The 14898-nt window shown below is 35.9% G+C and overlaps 1 protein-coding gene across 1 annotated transcript in view; it reads left to right on the top strand.

The window, feature by feature from the left end:
• LOC109062765 (pleckstrin homology domain-containing family A member 5-like) overlaps nucleotides 1–13809 on the top strand; it is a 59697-nt gene extending 45888 nt beyond the window's left edge. Inside the window, exon 4 of the mRNA XM_042721638.1 lies at nucleotides 13067–13809. Within this exon, the coding sequence (XP_042577572.1) occupies nucleotides 13067–13070 (4 nt within the window). The 3' untranslated portion in view covers nucleotides 13071–13809. The remainder of the gene's footprint in view (nucleotides 1–13066) is intronic.
• The last annotated feature ends 1089 nt before the right edge of the window (nucleotides 13810–14898 follow it).

Raw genomic sequence — 14898 nt, 5'->3', positions numbered from 1 at the left:
GGTCTCAGCATCCCCTGCAGTGCTCTTTATTGTTTCCATTGAGTGCTTTCACTCCACCCACATGTGTAGCGTACTTTGCCACCTCTGTGCGATTGGCCCGTAGTTTGAGAGCCGTTGTCATGTTTCCAGCTGGGAAAGGCTTTGCCGACCGCTGACACATTCCTGAAGAATGGTGGAGTGATTCTGGCCCGCTCCGCTCTGGCTTTTCAAAAGTGGATTTGTAAACACTGCTGTGTCATAGAAACACGTGCATTGTTGTGTGGTGTCGAGCACGAGGGAGCCCTGGCTTTCAGTCCCTGCCCTTTCGTTCTGTTGTTTACGTGGATTTTTCCATTCTCTACTTACCCGAGAGCGTGTTTGTGAAACCTTCGCACTCGCTCAACTTGCTTACCACCTTCGCAACTCTTTCAAAATGCGTCTAGACATGTTTATGCATCTTTGTGTGAGTTATTGTATGTACGTGTCCTGCAGGCTTTCCCAGCTTGAGGAATCTCGCTGAAAGGAGAGACGTGCTCGTCTATATATATCCCGTGTGTTAAATTAGACAAGCGCTCTGCATTCTTTACCTCTGTGAGAACAGAGCGAGATAGTTGTTGCTCAACTCTTTGAGTCCGTGACGGTGCAGAGATGCCGTAAAGCCGAAGGTCGCAGCAGCAGCGATGGCTGGTGTTTGTGTTGTTCCTCCAAGACGGCTGCTTCTGGCTTAATTTGCTTCTTGCACATCTTGCATCAGCTGTTGCTTGCTTTTTCTTTATTTACATAATTTTTCAGACGATAAATAAAAATAAAATCGAGTAATCAGCATTTGCAATGCAAGTAGATGGTTGTGAATAGCTCTTTTGACCGGCGCCCCCTGCTGCTTCATTTGCACAGCTTGTGTTTGCGTTTCTTCCGTTTGCCCTCAGGTTTCACTGCCGAAACGAATTGGTCAACAACTTTGACATACTGCTTAATACAAATAATGCATATTTCCCAATTTAAATGAACTTATTATTAAGTGAAATTGGATAAAGAAACTGTAAGCATTGCTTACCTAATGCAAAATTCACTCCTGTGATGCTAGAAAGCTTAGCATAGTTGTTTGGTTGTTGCTAGGGTGTTCTGGGTGGTTGCTAGGGTGTTTTGGCTGGTTGCCAGGGCATTTTGTTAATAATGAGTTGTAGTTGCTATATGATTTCTATGGCATTCTGGGTGGTTGCTATGGCGTTTAGGCTGGTTACAAGGGTATTGTGGTGGTTGGTAACAAATTGTTCCTGGTTGCTGTAGGTTTCTAGTGCTCCTGGTTGCTGTAGGTTTCTAGGGACTCAGGTGGTTGTTAACAAGTTTTGACTGGTTGCTACAGTATATGGTTTCTACAGCATTCTGAGTGTTAGTTTTTTTTTTTTGCATGGTTGCTTAGGATGTTTGCCTAGTTGCTTTGGGGTTTCTAGGGCATTTTGTGTGGTTGTTAGGGAATTCTGGTAGTTGTTAATGAGGGTTGACTTATTGCTACAGTATATGATTTTTAGGGCTTTCTGACTGGTTTCTAGGGTGTTTAGGCTGGTTTCTAGAGTACTGGTGGTTGTTAATGAGTTTTGACTCATTGTTATATGATTTTGAGGGCACTCTGGATGATTGCTAGGGCGTTTTGCCTGTTTGTTAGGGCGTTCTAGTGGTTATTGTTAACAAGGATTGAGTGGTTGCTGCAGTATATGTTTCAAACGCATTCTGGGTGGGGCTAAGGTGTTTTGCCTGGTTGTTAGGGCATTTTTGTGGTTATTTAAAAGGTTTGGCTGATTGCAATAGCCTATGGTTTCTAGGGCGTTCTGCTTAGTTGCTAGGGTGTTTTGCCTGGTTGCTAGGGTGTTCTTGTGGTTATTTAGAAGGTTTGGCTGATTGCAATAGCTTATGGTTTCTAGGGCGTTCTGGTTAGTTGCTAGGGTGTTTTGTCTGATTGCTAGGGTGTTCTAGTGGTTGTTAAAGAGGTTTGACAGGTTCCTACAAAATATGGTTTCTAGGACATTCTAGGTTGTTGCTAGGGTGTTTTAACTGGTTGCCAAGGTTTGGCTGGTTGTTTTGGGGTTTCTATGGTATCTTGAGCTGTTGCTAGGGTGCTTTGACTGTTTGCTAAGGATCTCAAGCGGTTTCTTGGGCATTATAGGTGGTTGCTAGGATGTTTTGACTGACTGGTTACTAAAGTTTGGTTGCTTTGGGGTTTGTAGGACATCTTGGGTGGTTTCTGAAGTGTTTTCTGGTTTTCTGCTGGTTGCTAAGGAGGTATGGCTGGTTGCTATAGTATATGGTTTCTGGGGCATTCTGGGTGGTTGCTTGGGTGTTCTAACAGGTTGCTAAGGAGGTTTGGCATCTTGCTTTGTTTTTTTGTTTTTTTAGGCCTACTACTACTGCTAGGGTCACTACATGGTATTTAGGACCTTCTGTGTCATTGCTATGTTGTTTTGACTGGTTGCTAGGGTATTCTGGGTGGTTTACAGGGTCTTTTTGGTTGAACAATAGTAATAATAATGCTTTCCTCAACACAGAAAGCATATCTACATACTTGCTACCATTGATCTGTATCAGCCATTGTTCACCTAGATATTAGCATCACAAGTGACCATTAAAAAACCTATAGGCCTATTTGGTGAACGCTAGCAGTTTAGTGTGAGTTCAGGGACAGATGCACTTGTATCTGATTCAGATGAGTCATTAGAGAGCGGGTCTGCTCTGGCAGGACTGAGTGTGAGAACATTTGTCTCCATGTCTTATTCATGGAGGAACAGGCTGAATACCAGACACTCAGTCCACGACTTCAGTCCAAACGCTAGCATGTGCGTTCACTTTCTGTGTTGTGATACCATGCGAAATGATTTTCTACCATGTTCATTCCTGCACCATGTTGTCGCTCGCTTTCTGATGGGCTTCTCCGTGCTAGAGATGTGCGAGACTAGCTTATTTACTGGGGAAAACATTATGAATTAAATGGAACTGACTTTCTTCAGGAAGTTTTCGTTGGCATTTTTTCATGTTATCTCTGTGTAATGACTAAAGGAGTGTGCACACCAAAAGCGAATTTAATTATTTGCATGAGTAGATTACATACAGTCAACGCGAATTGGGCGATGCTATATTCACCTCAGTCGTGTCTTCTGTGCAATTTCAACTTGAGCTGGAAATTCACACGATGCATTGTCACTCAAGCCAATCAGCGAGGATCTATTTTGGGTACCGTTTGACATGTTGTTGTTTTTGTTGACGTGTGTGAAGACAGCGCACATCGCGCAATGTTTTAATTTGCAGGAGTGATGGAATAGATATCCCGCGAGTAGGGTTTCTTTCTGTTCTTATTCAGAACCGGTTCTGTTCTTTGAAAAGAATCGGAAACGTAAGCAATTTCTAAGTTCCGTTTCCAGCTACGGTTCTGGTGTTGCGTGACCAAGTGCTGGGTGCAGCCTTCCGCCGGTGTATTGATTATGCATTTCACGAAAGGATGTCACAAACCAAATAATAGAAACGCCGCCCTGCCTCTTTAATTACTGAGCACATTGATTCCAATGACGCGCATTCCACAGACACGCCACGTCTTTAACTACCGAGCACATGTTTCTCACGGCTGTCGCGCCATTGATAACTGTGTACGTCGTCGTCTTCTTCTTTCTGTTCAATGGCCGTTCACTCCCAGGAGTATTGCCAGCTACTCCTCAGCCTGCACAGATGGGGCAAAATCTGTATTGATATCACAGAGAGAAAGAGAAAAGAAAAAAAAAGGTGGTGTACCCAGGGCCCATTTGAAATGCCCCACCCACCCCAGAGGTTCAGAGCCCAAGCTTCAGCTGGTGTTGCGTTTTCAGCTCCTCCAGCTTCCAAACTGGGTTCCTCAGCCTCCAAAATGGGCAGAAGCATCATGATCCTCATCCTCAAACACTAAACCCTGTGGTCTAGTCCTGTAAGCTCTAAAAATTTTAAAACCACCTTAAACATCTGACTCAAACCCTTTCATATTTACTACTACATATTCTACTGTTTCAAAAGCAACACATTCATCACACATACCATTTTCATGTTTCCTCATTAATGCAAGAACTGTGCACATGGTTTTGTCTGACTGTACATGTACCAGCAGCGCGCAGCACCTGCCGCCACTAAATTACATTATATTTGTTCCATATTCTCATTAATATACATACTGACTTCAACTTGGACCACTAAATAAATAGACTGCTATTGTTATGTAAGTATGAGGGTTAGATTATTTAGTGTACAGGTCATTACAAGAGTGATAAACAAAGTGATAGAAAATATTTATTTTCATGCATTTTAAATGTTAAAAAATGTGTAAACCACTCATTGCATCACAGCATCTCCTGACTGAATTATTATTTGTAATAGTAATAGTGTGTGTGAGTGTGTGTATACATGGTTATAAGTATAACAGTTTATATTTCATTAATTTAGGGAAATGAACAAGTGTCTTAGCCCTCAAGGGACTATTTGGGCAACCAGCTTATTCCTGCTTGAAAAGCAAAATGTTACTGATAGTGTAAAAAACATTAACTTTGAAGCACATGCTGATTGATGGACTAGCATTACTCAACATTACACTACACTACATTCAATGATGGTAAAATAGTAAAACACATAATAATAGTTTTTAGAAAATTTCTAACAATACCCAACCCTACTTATGAAGATCCGTATACTGTAATATATGTTGAATTTTGACATTGCCAACCTTTAAATTAAGTTGACAGTAAGTAATAAACAGTATTGAGCATTGAGAAGTTGAGTATTGTGCATTTTTCCTTGCCACTTTTTTTTTAATAGTTATTTGATGATTTTACCGGAATCGGAACCAGAACCATTAGCTGGAACCGGAACCGGAAAATTTCTAACGATTCCCAAACCTACCCATGAGTAATCTAGAGTGATTAATGAGATGCTAATATTCATTTTGCTTTTGGTGTGCACACACCATAATTAAAGTGTTTATATGTGCAGTGCTGCTTTGTTTATAGGAGAAACCATAGTAACAGCTGTATTTCTATTTGTATGAAAGAACTAGTCATAACACACATCCCTAGTACCATGTAGTGTTGTCACGATACTGGAATTTCTAAATTCGATACGATACTTTGTAAAATATTGATATTTGATACCATTTTTAATAGGCCTACCTCAGGGCCATATCATTGACTTAATTCTACTGTAAAACACGTTTCAAATTTCTTTAGGAAGAAGTATTATTTTTCCCATTTTTCCCAAAATATGGTGCCATTATGGCGCCCTGGAACCACATGTAGTGTATGTTTTATTCATACTGTAAGCCAGATGGTGTAATTTTGCAGAAACTTTAAAAGTTATTCAACTTGTCTCACAAAAGTAATGTAACTTATGACGTTCTAAGTCAGTGTATTGATGCAGTCAAGTATTGGAACCATTTTAGATATTTTGGTATTAATAAGAATAAAAAAAAATGTTATTTTAACGACACTAGTACCGTTTTCATTCCTGCAGCACGTTGTCTTGATCTGAATTGCATTAGTCGCTTTATGATGGGCGTTTCCGTACCGCAGCTCGATCGTGCAACAGGTGCATTTCCATCCATCCCGCTGTCTGCTACAGTGATGTCTCTCTGATATGATTAATAATGCGATGCTAATTTGTGCGGCTGTGGGACAGGAAACGCTGATGATGGAGGATGAACGCTTTGGGGAACGAGAGTGCTGCATGCGCGAATGGGAATTTTTCTCCACGCTAAACGCTGGTCTGCGTCTGTGTGTCGTTTATCACCTGTGTGTGATGGTGGGAGGTAGTTTGGTGAGGGAGTCGACTCTCGCGATCACTGTCTTACATAACAGCCTGGAGAGAGATGAAGACATTATTCTCTTCCTCTGAAGGGCCGGCTGAAACGCACATCCCTTTACTTGTGCTTTAGGCTGATGTACAGTATAGTGAAAATGTTCATGCAGCGTGGCTGTTAAACATCTGGGCTGGTAAATAAGAGTTTGTTTGTTGAAATTCGGAGATGAATATGCAAAATAACATTTTAACGATTCAGTGGGTAGATATATAGAGATATTTATTTATTTTATGTTTATTTATTTATTTCCAACAAGTTTGTGATAATATATCAGTATGACTATAATTATTATTATTTTTTTTATTATTACTACTTCTACTTAAAAAAGTTCAAATAAGAAATATTACTGTTGTCAAACAGAAATTAATAGTAATTAAGAAAAGTATAATAATTATTGTTAGTAGTAGTAGTAGTAAAAGTAGTAGTATTTTAACAACTGTAAAATTACAGCAGAAAGTCCTTAAGTTACTAGGGCTGGGTTTTGAGAAATTTCACGATTAGATTTAATTCTCATTCACAAGCTTGCAATTCGATTAGATTCAATATCAATTATTTTTGTTCTATATCAGGTACAGTACATACCAAATTTTCTCAAGGAAAAAAAATTAAGTCAGTTGGTACTACATTACTATAATATTGAAGGTTAAAATTTACTGATTTGTTAAAATTACACTTAATGATGATAAATAATAAAGTTACTATTACATAATATTTCTACTTCAGTCGTTTTTTAAAAAAAATAAAAACAATGGTGGTCATAAAAACTTATTCAAACATAAATTAAACATTGAAGAACAGTAAAATTTATAATGAATATGTCATATGGTGCATATATTTAGCAAAATGCCTCTCTACAGTTTATTTTAACTGAGTTTATGATCACCAAATATGTTTTTTCTGAGGTAAATGTGATGTTACGTGACATTGTTTGCAAGATGTTATATTGACATCTTTGCGCGGCTTAAACAGTGATTGAGCGATTATATCACAAAGGATACGGCTTGTAAAGTTGTACTCTTTCTTTTAGCATACCTTCAGATGTTTAGTCATGTTTATTTTGGTCTAAAGCTGGTATTTATGTGGAAGAGATGATCGGTTCTACCGCGTCTGTTGAACTGAGGTGCTACAGCGTTCTGTCACTCCACATTAAACAGCGCCAAAACAGCATTTATTGTTTGAATACTGCAATACAATGGACAGAATTTGAAATCTGAGACTTTGTTTCATATTAAAAGTGCCAAAGCACAAAGCTTATTGTGATATATTGGATGGGAAGTGCCCTTCATCGTTCCGTCCATTAACTGAAAACAGGCTAGAATAATCAATTCTTGGTTTTTAAAATTGAATATTGTTCCGTAAAAATGAGAATCGATTAATATCGAGATATTGATATTTTTTACCCAGCCCTAAAAATTACTGTAAGGTTTATTAGTTAAACTTCCAATTTAATTTAAGTGTTGCTAATCGGCCATCTTGATGCCTTTTCTTGATTTAGTTATGTAAACTTTTGTTAGTCCACTGAATTTGTGTGTGATATAACTGAACCAAGAGTGTGTTTGTCAGTTAAATGACTAATTAGTGATTCACAGTAACTTTGTAGCAAGTTGTTTTTAGCTCCATTTAAGCGTTGCTCAGATTTCATGTCTACATGCTTGTGTTTTACTCTCCACGTGTTTGAGCTGAAGAGCAGGCCGTGCTGTTTTCAACACGCCAGCCAAGTTTGTAATCCCAGAGCGCTGGGTCGATCCACACATTTACACACTGTTAACTAGTCAACACATGTGCATGAGGTAAGAGCACTACACAGGCTTTGCCTTTGTAAACAACACAGCAGAGAGCAATGTTTACCCTACAAGAACATGTTTGCAGACCAGTTTCTTATTTTTCTGCCGCTTTCCGTCCAGCTGCTGCTGCTATTATTATTATTATTATTTTTATTTGTTATTTTAAGTTCTTTATTTTTATTAGATTTTTCATTGTTTATTTTGTTCTTTATTCTTTTTTTAGTGTTCATTTTAATTATTTTAAGTTCTTTATTTTTATTTTCTATAAAATGTTTAATTTTTTTTAATTTTATTTATTTTTTATTACATTTTTCTTGTTTTCATTTATATTCTTTATATTTTATTTTACTTAATTTTATTTGCTTTATTTTTTCTTTATTGTATTTTTTATATTTATTATTTTTTTGACTACTTTTCTTTTTATTGGGATTATAAAGTGGAGTATGGGTTTGGTACACGTTAAGGTCTAACAGGTCATGTCTCTGACTACATGGAGTCTGTTTTGTGCATTAAAACACTCTGCATGCTCATTTAAGTGACATTAAAGACGTTTAAGATAAAATCATCCGATAAATTGTATAAACAGATTCACATTAGACATATTTATGCAACATAATCATTTTAGCTTTCCGCGGGGATGGTCATCAGAGATAATTATACTCTAATCATAATCTGATAATAATGACGCTCGGTGTTATGATTAAGCCACTTTATCGCCGTAATAACCGAGCGGCTGTTACTGCAAACCCACAGTCGGCTCCAATTTCCCGTAAGCACTCGGTTAAAACAGTCGGATGAAAGATTGAATCAGTTATGAAATGACATGATTTCATTCGGCATCTCAGAACCAAGAATGGATTGAAATGAGAATGAGAATGATTACACATGGTGTTATGGTTATTAATATTTGTTTTGTGCTCTAGGTTTTCCAGGAATCTGTCCACGATTCACAAGACGTGCGATCCGCACACAATGGAGCAAATGAGCTAGATCAATCAGCATTTGCGTTTGGTTACTCTGAGCTGATATTAACCCCGTCACCAGGCGCTGACCTCCCTCGGCGTCTGAGAGCTGTAGTGTCACCGCCGCGGGAATGAAATATGTCCCGCTTCTTATTCACTCACACGTACATTCATCTGCTGCAAACTGTGTTACGCAACCGTGACAGAGAGAGAACCCGTGTGCATGATGTGTTGCAATGCAACTAGTTTGTTTTCAATCACATGGTGTTGAAACTAGTGATAGATATGTCACTGCTGCATTTTTAGGATGTTTTTTTCTAGGGAGTGAGATGCAGTGTGACAAAAGCTCTGTTCCAAACCTTAGTGAGCTGCCTTGCTGTCTGCTATTTACCAGTGTTATCACTTACTAAGAATAAACCAAAATTTTTATTTCAGTTAATAACCAAGTAATTTAAATTAAATTAAATTAAATTAAATTAAATTAAATTAAATTAATGGATGAATATTAATATTGCAAATTTCATTGTAAATAAATAAAATAAATATATTAAACAAAATAATAAATGTTACTGTTGTAAAATTTTCAATGTAAATAATAAAAAATAAATATTTAATAATATTAATTACAATTTCTTTGTAAAATAAAGTGTTTAACATAATAATAATAATAATAATAATAATATTTGTTAATTTTGTTAATTATTAAAAATATTTTTATTGTTTATGATAGTAATATTTATTGTTTATGACAGATAAGTAAAATCATGAGTTGTTGTATTTTTAGTTATTGGTTTGTTTATTGGATTAAGCTATACTGTGGTTTTATTAAAATAAAATGTGTATACTATAAAAGCAAGTGGTACTGAAATAAGCATCTGTCTTATTAAATGAGCAACTGAAAAGAAACTGATCTAAGACGCTCTATATGCTTATCATATGAAGTACAAGTAATTCATAATTGATTTCAATAGAGTTTAAAAAATAGCATGTTGCTAAGCTAACATACACAATACACACACATTAGTGTTTTTACATTAGACATACCATCTTGGGTGAACTTTCATCGCAACTCATTCTGGGATTGTGCTGATTTTGAATTTGGCCAAATCATATCATACACCTGAGATCGGCATGATGTTTCTTCTCGAATCAGGAGCACAAATAAGCTGCCTTAAAATACAGTCTAGTTAGGCAGCTCGCAAGGTTTAGGCTGCGGTCTAGATCTCGAATCATCACTGTCCTGCAAGTCCGAATCATTAATGACTTGTTTATTAATTTCAACTAATCTGGAATCAGTAAAATGCCCGAGATGAAAGGCGTTACATAATGTGCCTGCAATATACAGCTGTGTTAAAGTAATTTATCTTCTTATAACTGCCCAGGGCTGCCTGAATTACAGCCTGCAGCAAACACATATTCATGTGAATCTTCTGAGACAGACAGAAGAGTCAGTAAATGATTCCCAATTCACAGCAGTCACAATCGGTGTTATTTAAAAGAAAAAATTAATGCATGTTATTTCTTTTATTGTGAAAGGCGTTACATAATGTGCCTGCAATATACAGCATATGAAGTGATTCACTGTGCGATCATATGCTCAGATGTCCAGCTCAGATCAGAAAAGCGTGATGTATGGATTGTGGGATGCTAAAGATAGATTCGCCCTTGCAGATGCCGATTAGAGTGAGACTCTTGATGAGGCGGGAAGCGTCACACGCGTTCTCACCGCAGCCAATCATCACTCATCCTTATATCGCACGCTTTTTCCTGTGGGAAAGAGGAATGCTTTAAAAATAGTAAAGCAATATCCAAAACAGTATAAAACTATGAAAAAATTATAACAGACTTTAAAGCATGCTGAGATGTCACTTCACAGTAGTAGCTAATATGTCAGTATCCTTACTATTTTATTTTTTAATATATATATATATATATATATATATATTATATATATATATATATATATATATATATATATATATATTATAATTAAATAATTTATAATTTCATTATATAATTATTTTTATTAAATATTTATCATGTTAAAAGTAAAATTCATATCAAATTCTAAAATATAAAAAATATTATAATTATAATTATTTTTGTTTTTTGTTACTACATATTATACTTCTATATTTATTACTACATGTAATATTTTATCACTACATATGTAATATATTCAGTTTTTATAATGTTACAAAAACTTTTGCAAGGCACTGTATGCATGTGTATATCTGTCTATCTGTCTATCTGTCTGTCTGTCTGTCTATCTATCTATCTATCTATCTATCTATCTATCTATCTATATAAACACACACTATATTTATATATATATATATATGTGTGTGTGTGTGTGTATTGAGCTACAGACATATCAACAAAATTCTATGCCATTTTATCGAGAGCAAACCTTAATGAATATGACATTATGAAATTGACTAGAACATTTTCATGAAAAGACTCCAGCAAACAGCGTCAAACTGAACACTGGATGTGTCTCTGTGGTGTTTCTTTCCCTGCATGCATTGCTGTGTGTTACGAGTGCACAGCTCATTGAGCTTGATTAGTTTGGCACATTTCGACTGTCCTGAGCAGCTGTTCTCTCCGCAGTCTGCAGGGTGTGATGGGAAATGTGTGTGTCATCAGTGTTGTATTTCTGACAGGAATGTGTCTGTGGAACGAGCGTTTTGTATACAGCTGACAGAGATAAAATGATTCAGACTCCCCGAGTGATTCATTTGGATCGATTCAGTGAAGCTGTGTGGAATGCAAGGAGTGTGTCGGGTGGAAACCGATGAATGTGATTCATAAATCACAGGAGGAGGGTCTTACAAATCACTGGCAGGAGTTCTGTAATGTTTGAGCAAACCTGCGGAGGAGGACGTTGGCTCATTTTGAGCAGATTTTACACTGCCGTGACTAAGCAGGTCCCACTCCACCTGGCTGGCACAGCAAATCACCACACATCAACATTTCTGATGATTTCCTCCTCTTAATTAATCAGTCATCAGCTTCATGTCTATCAGGAAGAAAAAAATAGTTTTTTTTCATTTAATATATGAATTGTGTAGATGAGGTGTGATTTTTTTTTTTTTTAAGTGGTGGTGCTTCTGCATACAGACTTTTTGTTTTTGAATGTTGATTTTGATTTGTGCGTATTGTATGTGTTTGACTTGCACTAAATCCATCTCTGTTAGCAGCATTTGACCAGCAGAGGGCATCATTTATCTTTTCATTTGGCTCCTAATCCATTGGGAAAAACAAAAACAGACCAACAAGACAGTACAAAATTCCTTTGTGTTTATTAAATATCTTATGACTATATCTCATTTTATTACTTTGTTTAGCCAATTATCTAAATTAAATTGTTTTACCATATGTAAATCCATTCATAATTTAATATAAATCAAAATAAATCAATCATATAGGCACTTCATTCCCCAGAATGCATTACAGTTAAAACTGTATTTATGTATAATGTCAGGAAATGTATGTCTATCAGATTTAGGAAAGTATTTGAAGTTTGTGGAGGAATTTTCGATTATATTTTAATATTTTGATTTTATAATTTTATTTAGTTTTTAATTATGTAATGAAATAAAACATATTTTGAATTATAAAATTAATTAAAACATATAATTATTATTATTATTAATAATAATAAAAATGATTAATATATAATATAAAACTATAATATTAATGTTTTAATATTTATTTAATATAATGTTTAATGTACATAAATCTTTTTATTTTAAATTATAAAACTGTTTAAATTGACATGTTATGTAGTTCAAAATCACTTTATTCTTTGGATTTTCTTTGAATTTTTGTTTTTTTTTTTTCTTTTTATTATTTTAATATTTTAATAATTTAATGTTTGTTTTTTTTTTTTACCTTTTTAAAACCCATTTAACATTTAATTTGACTCAAAGTCAGTGACCACAATATGAAAACGTGCAGGATCATATAGATTCACCTTATTTTTCAGAATACATTTCAGTTAAATCTGCATTGAGGCCTAATAATGTAAAATAATATGTCTGTTGTTCTGTCTATCTGACTTTGTCAAGACTGGATTAACTTTTCTTTGTAGCTCAAAATTCCATTTTCTTTTGGAATTTCTTTGCATTTATAAAGTCAAAAAACCACTTAGACTTGCATTGAAGGACCCACAACCAGAATATCATAGAGACTTATAGAGTGCCTAATAACTGCATAACAACAGCCTGGCAACACCAAAATATGATGGCAGTTATTTTTTGGCATGCAAACACCCCTCATGTTCTTCACAGAATGCTAGCTGTATTTGTAGATGTAAAGGGGTGTCACATGACATGCGGTGAGCTCTGCATGTGTGCTGCGTGTCCAGATGAGGGCAGTGTGGAGCTGATGTGATGTCCTTCCTCTCGGACTCATGCACTAACCAAACGCTCTGTGTTTCTCTCTTTTGCATGTCCACCCCGACCGCGTCGTCATCCGAGCAGGTAAGACTCTCAATCTCAATCTGTTATTTAATGCATGCATATGATCCGAGTGTGAATGAATGTGCTTGTATGGCAGCAGTGTGGTGTGATGAACAGGCTGATGGGTGTTTAATGCCCCAGGATTTGTAGATGCAGCACACACATGTGTTCATGTGCACTTCAGCAGAGGCTTTGGATCATTAGGATTGTTTTTGAGAGCTTATGTACGATTGTGTCTTAATGCCTCGGTTTTCTGACGTCTAGTGCGGCTGGACAGGGATTTGTTGACGTGTTTGTGTGGGTAGTAACAGCCTCAACTGTTGCTGTATTAAAGGGTTTGAATGGCTGAGATTTCTACTTGCATCAGATGTATGGAGATGATTAAAAAGGACCAAGTTCTGCACACCCGAGTTGTGCACCCCACTCAAAAAATGATCATCTTTTTCCATAGAAGGAAAGAGTGAAGTAAATGTGAAAAGATTTCCATTTTTGGGCAAACTGTCGCTTTCAAGCCCACTTGTGATATTAGTTCAGTTTTTTTGTCTTAATTTAGTTTTTATGTGACGTCATTTTTTCCACTCTCTCATTGGTCTTTGGATTTAATCATGCTAGTTTTGCTGCTGTGTATTTAAGATCTCTATATTTAAACAGACTCGCCACAGTCAGAGAAAACCTAGAATTATGGTGGCGATTTCCAGACCTGGTGAAGCCATGGACATTTCATTGGTGAATAGACATTTTTTTTCTTTTTTTAATAGGCAGCTTTCTGGTTTCTCTCAAATATTTCATCAGCTAGATATTGGTCTTCTCAAAAGCTTGTGTACTGTAAAACAGGCTTGCAAGCCATTTTTTGAGTGAATTGTTCTTTTAAGCCATTTCTTTTTAGTGAAGCTGTTCTTTTGCGTTGGTTCTTTTCAGTGAACCTGAATGATTTAGAGTAGTTGTTAAAATATTAATTTAGTAATTACAAATGAATGGAAATGTCGCAATGGGAATTCAGCACTCAAAAACGTTTTTTATTTTTTATTTCAGTGAATCTGATTGATTCATTAATGCATCAGTCTGAATCGAAATGGTTGTTAAAAGTCCTTATTCAGAAACCACAAATAGAAAAGAAACACCACGACTGCAATTCATCACTCAAGAACTCATATTTTCAATGAATCTGAAATATTCAGTAGAGCATCAGTCTGAATCTAAATGGTTGTTAAAATCTTTATCCAGTGAATATGAATGATTCATTAGTGAATCTGTCTGAATCAGAATTGTCAAAAATCCTTATCCAGCAAAAATAAATAAGTGGAAGACACTCACAATGGGAATTCAGTGCTCAATGTTTATTTTTATTTTCAGTGAATCTGAATGATTCATTGGCGAATCATTATAAATCAAAAATGGTTATCACAAATGAATAGAAACGTCACAAGGGGAATTTGTTGCACCAAATCGATTCTTTTCAGTGAATCTGAATGATTTATCAGTGAATCACTCTGAATCAAAATCCTCATCCTGTAATTGCAAATGAATCAGCAGATCATTAACAAATAAGTCGGAATCTAAATGATTGTTGTTAATCTTGATCCAGTGAATATGAATGATTCATTAGCGAATCAGTCTGAATGGCTGTCAAAAAATGAATGGAAAACTCACAATGTGAATTCATCGCTCAAGACGGTGCTTTTTGGTGAATCTGAATGATTCGTTGCCGAATTGGTGTGAATCAAAACATTTGTTAGCAATTCTTATCCAACAATCACAAATGAATAGAAAAGTCACTATGTAAATTCATCACTCAAAAAGAGCGGGAAATGTCCTGTGTTGTGATTGGCCAATATCTTCTAGTGTCCTCCGCT

Source organism: Cyprinus carpio, chromosome B4, assembly GCF_018340385.1.
Source record: "Cyprinus carpio isolate SPL01 chromosome B4, ASM1834038v1, whole genome shotgun sequence".
NCBI classification, from domain to species: Eukaryota; Metazoa; Chordata; class Actinopteri; order Cypriniformes; family Cyprinidae; genus Cyprinus; species Cyprinus carpio.
The sequence above is the reverse complement of the archived record's forward strand: the minus strand, read 5'-3'. Positions and strand labels throughout refer to the sequence as shown.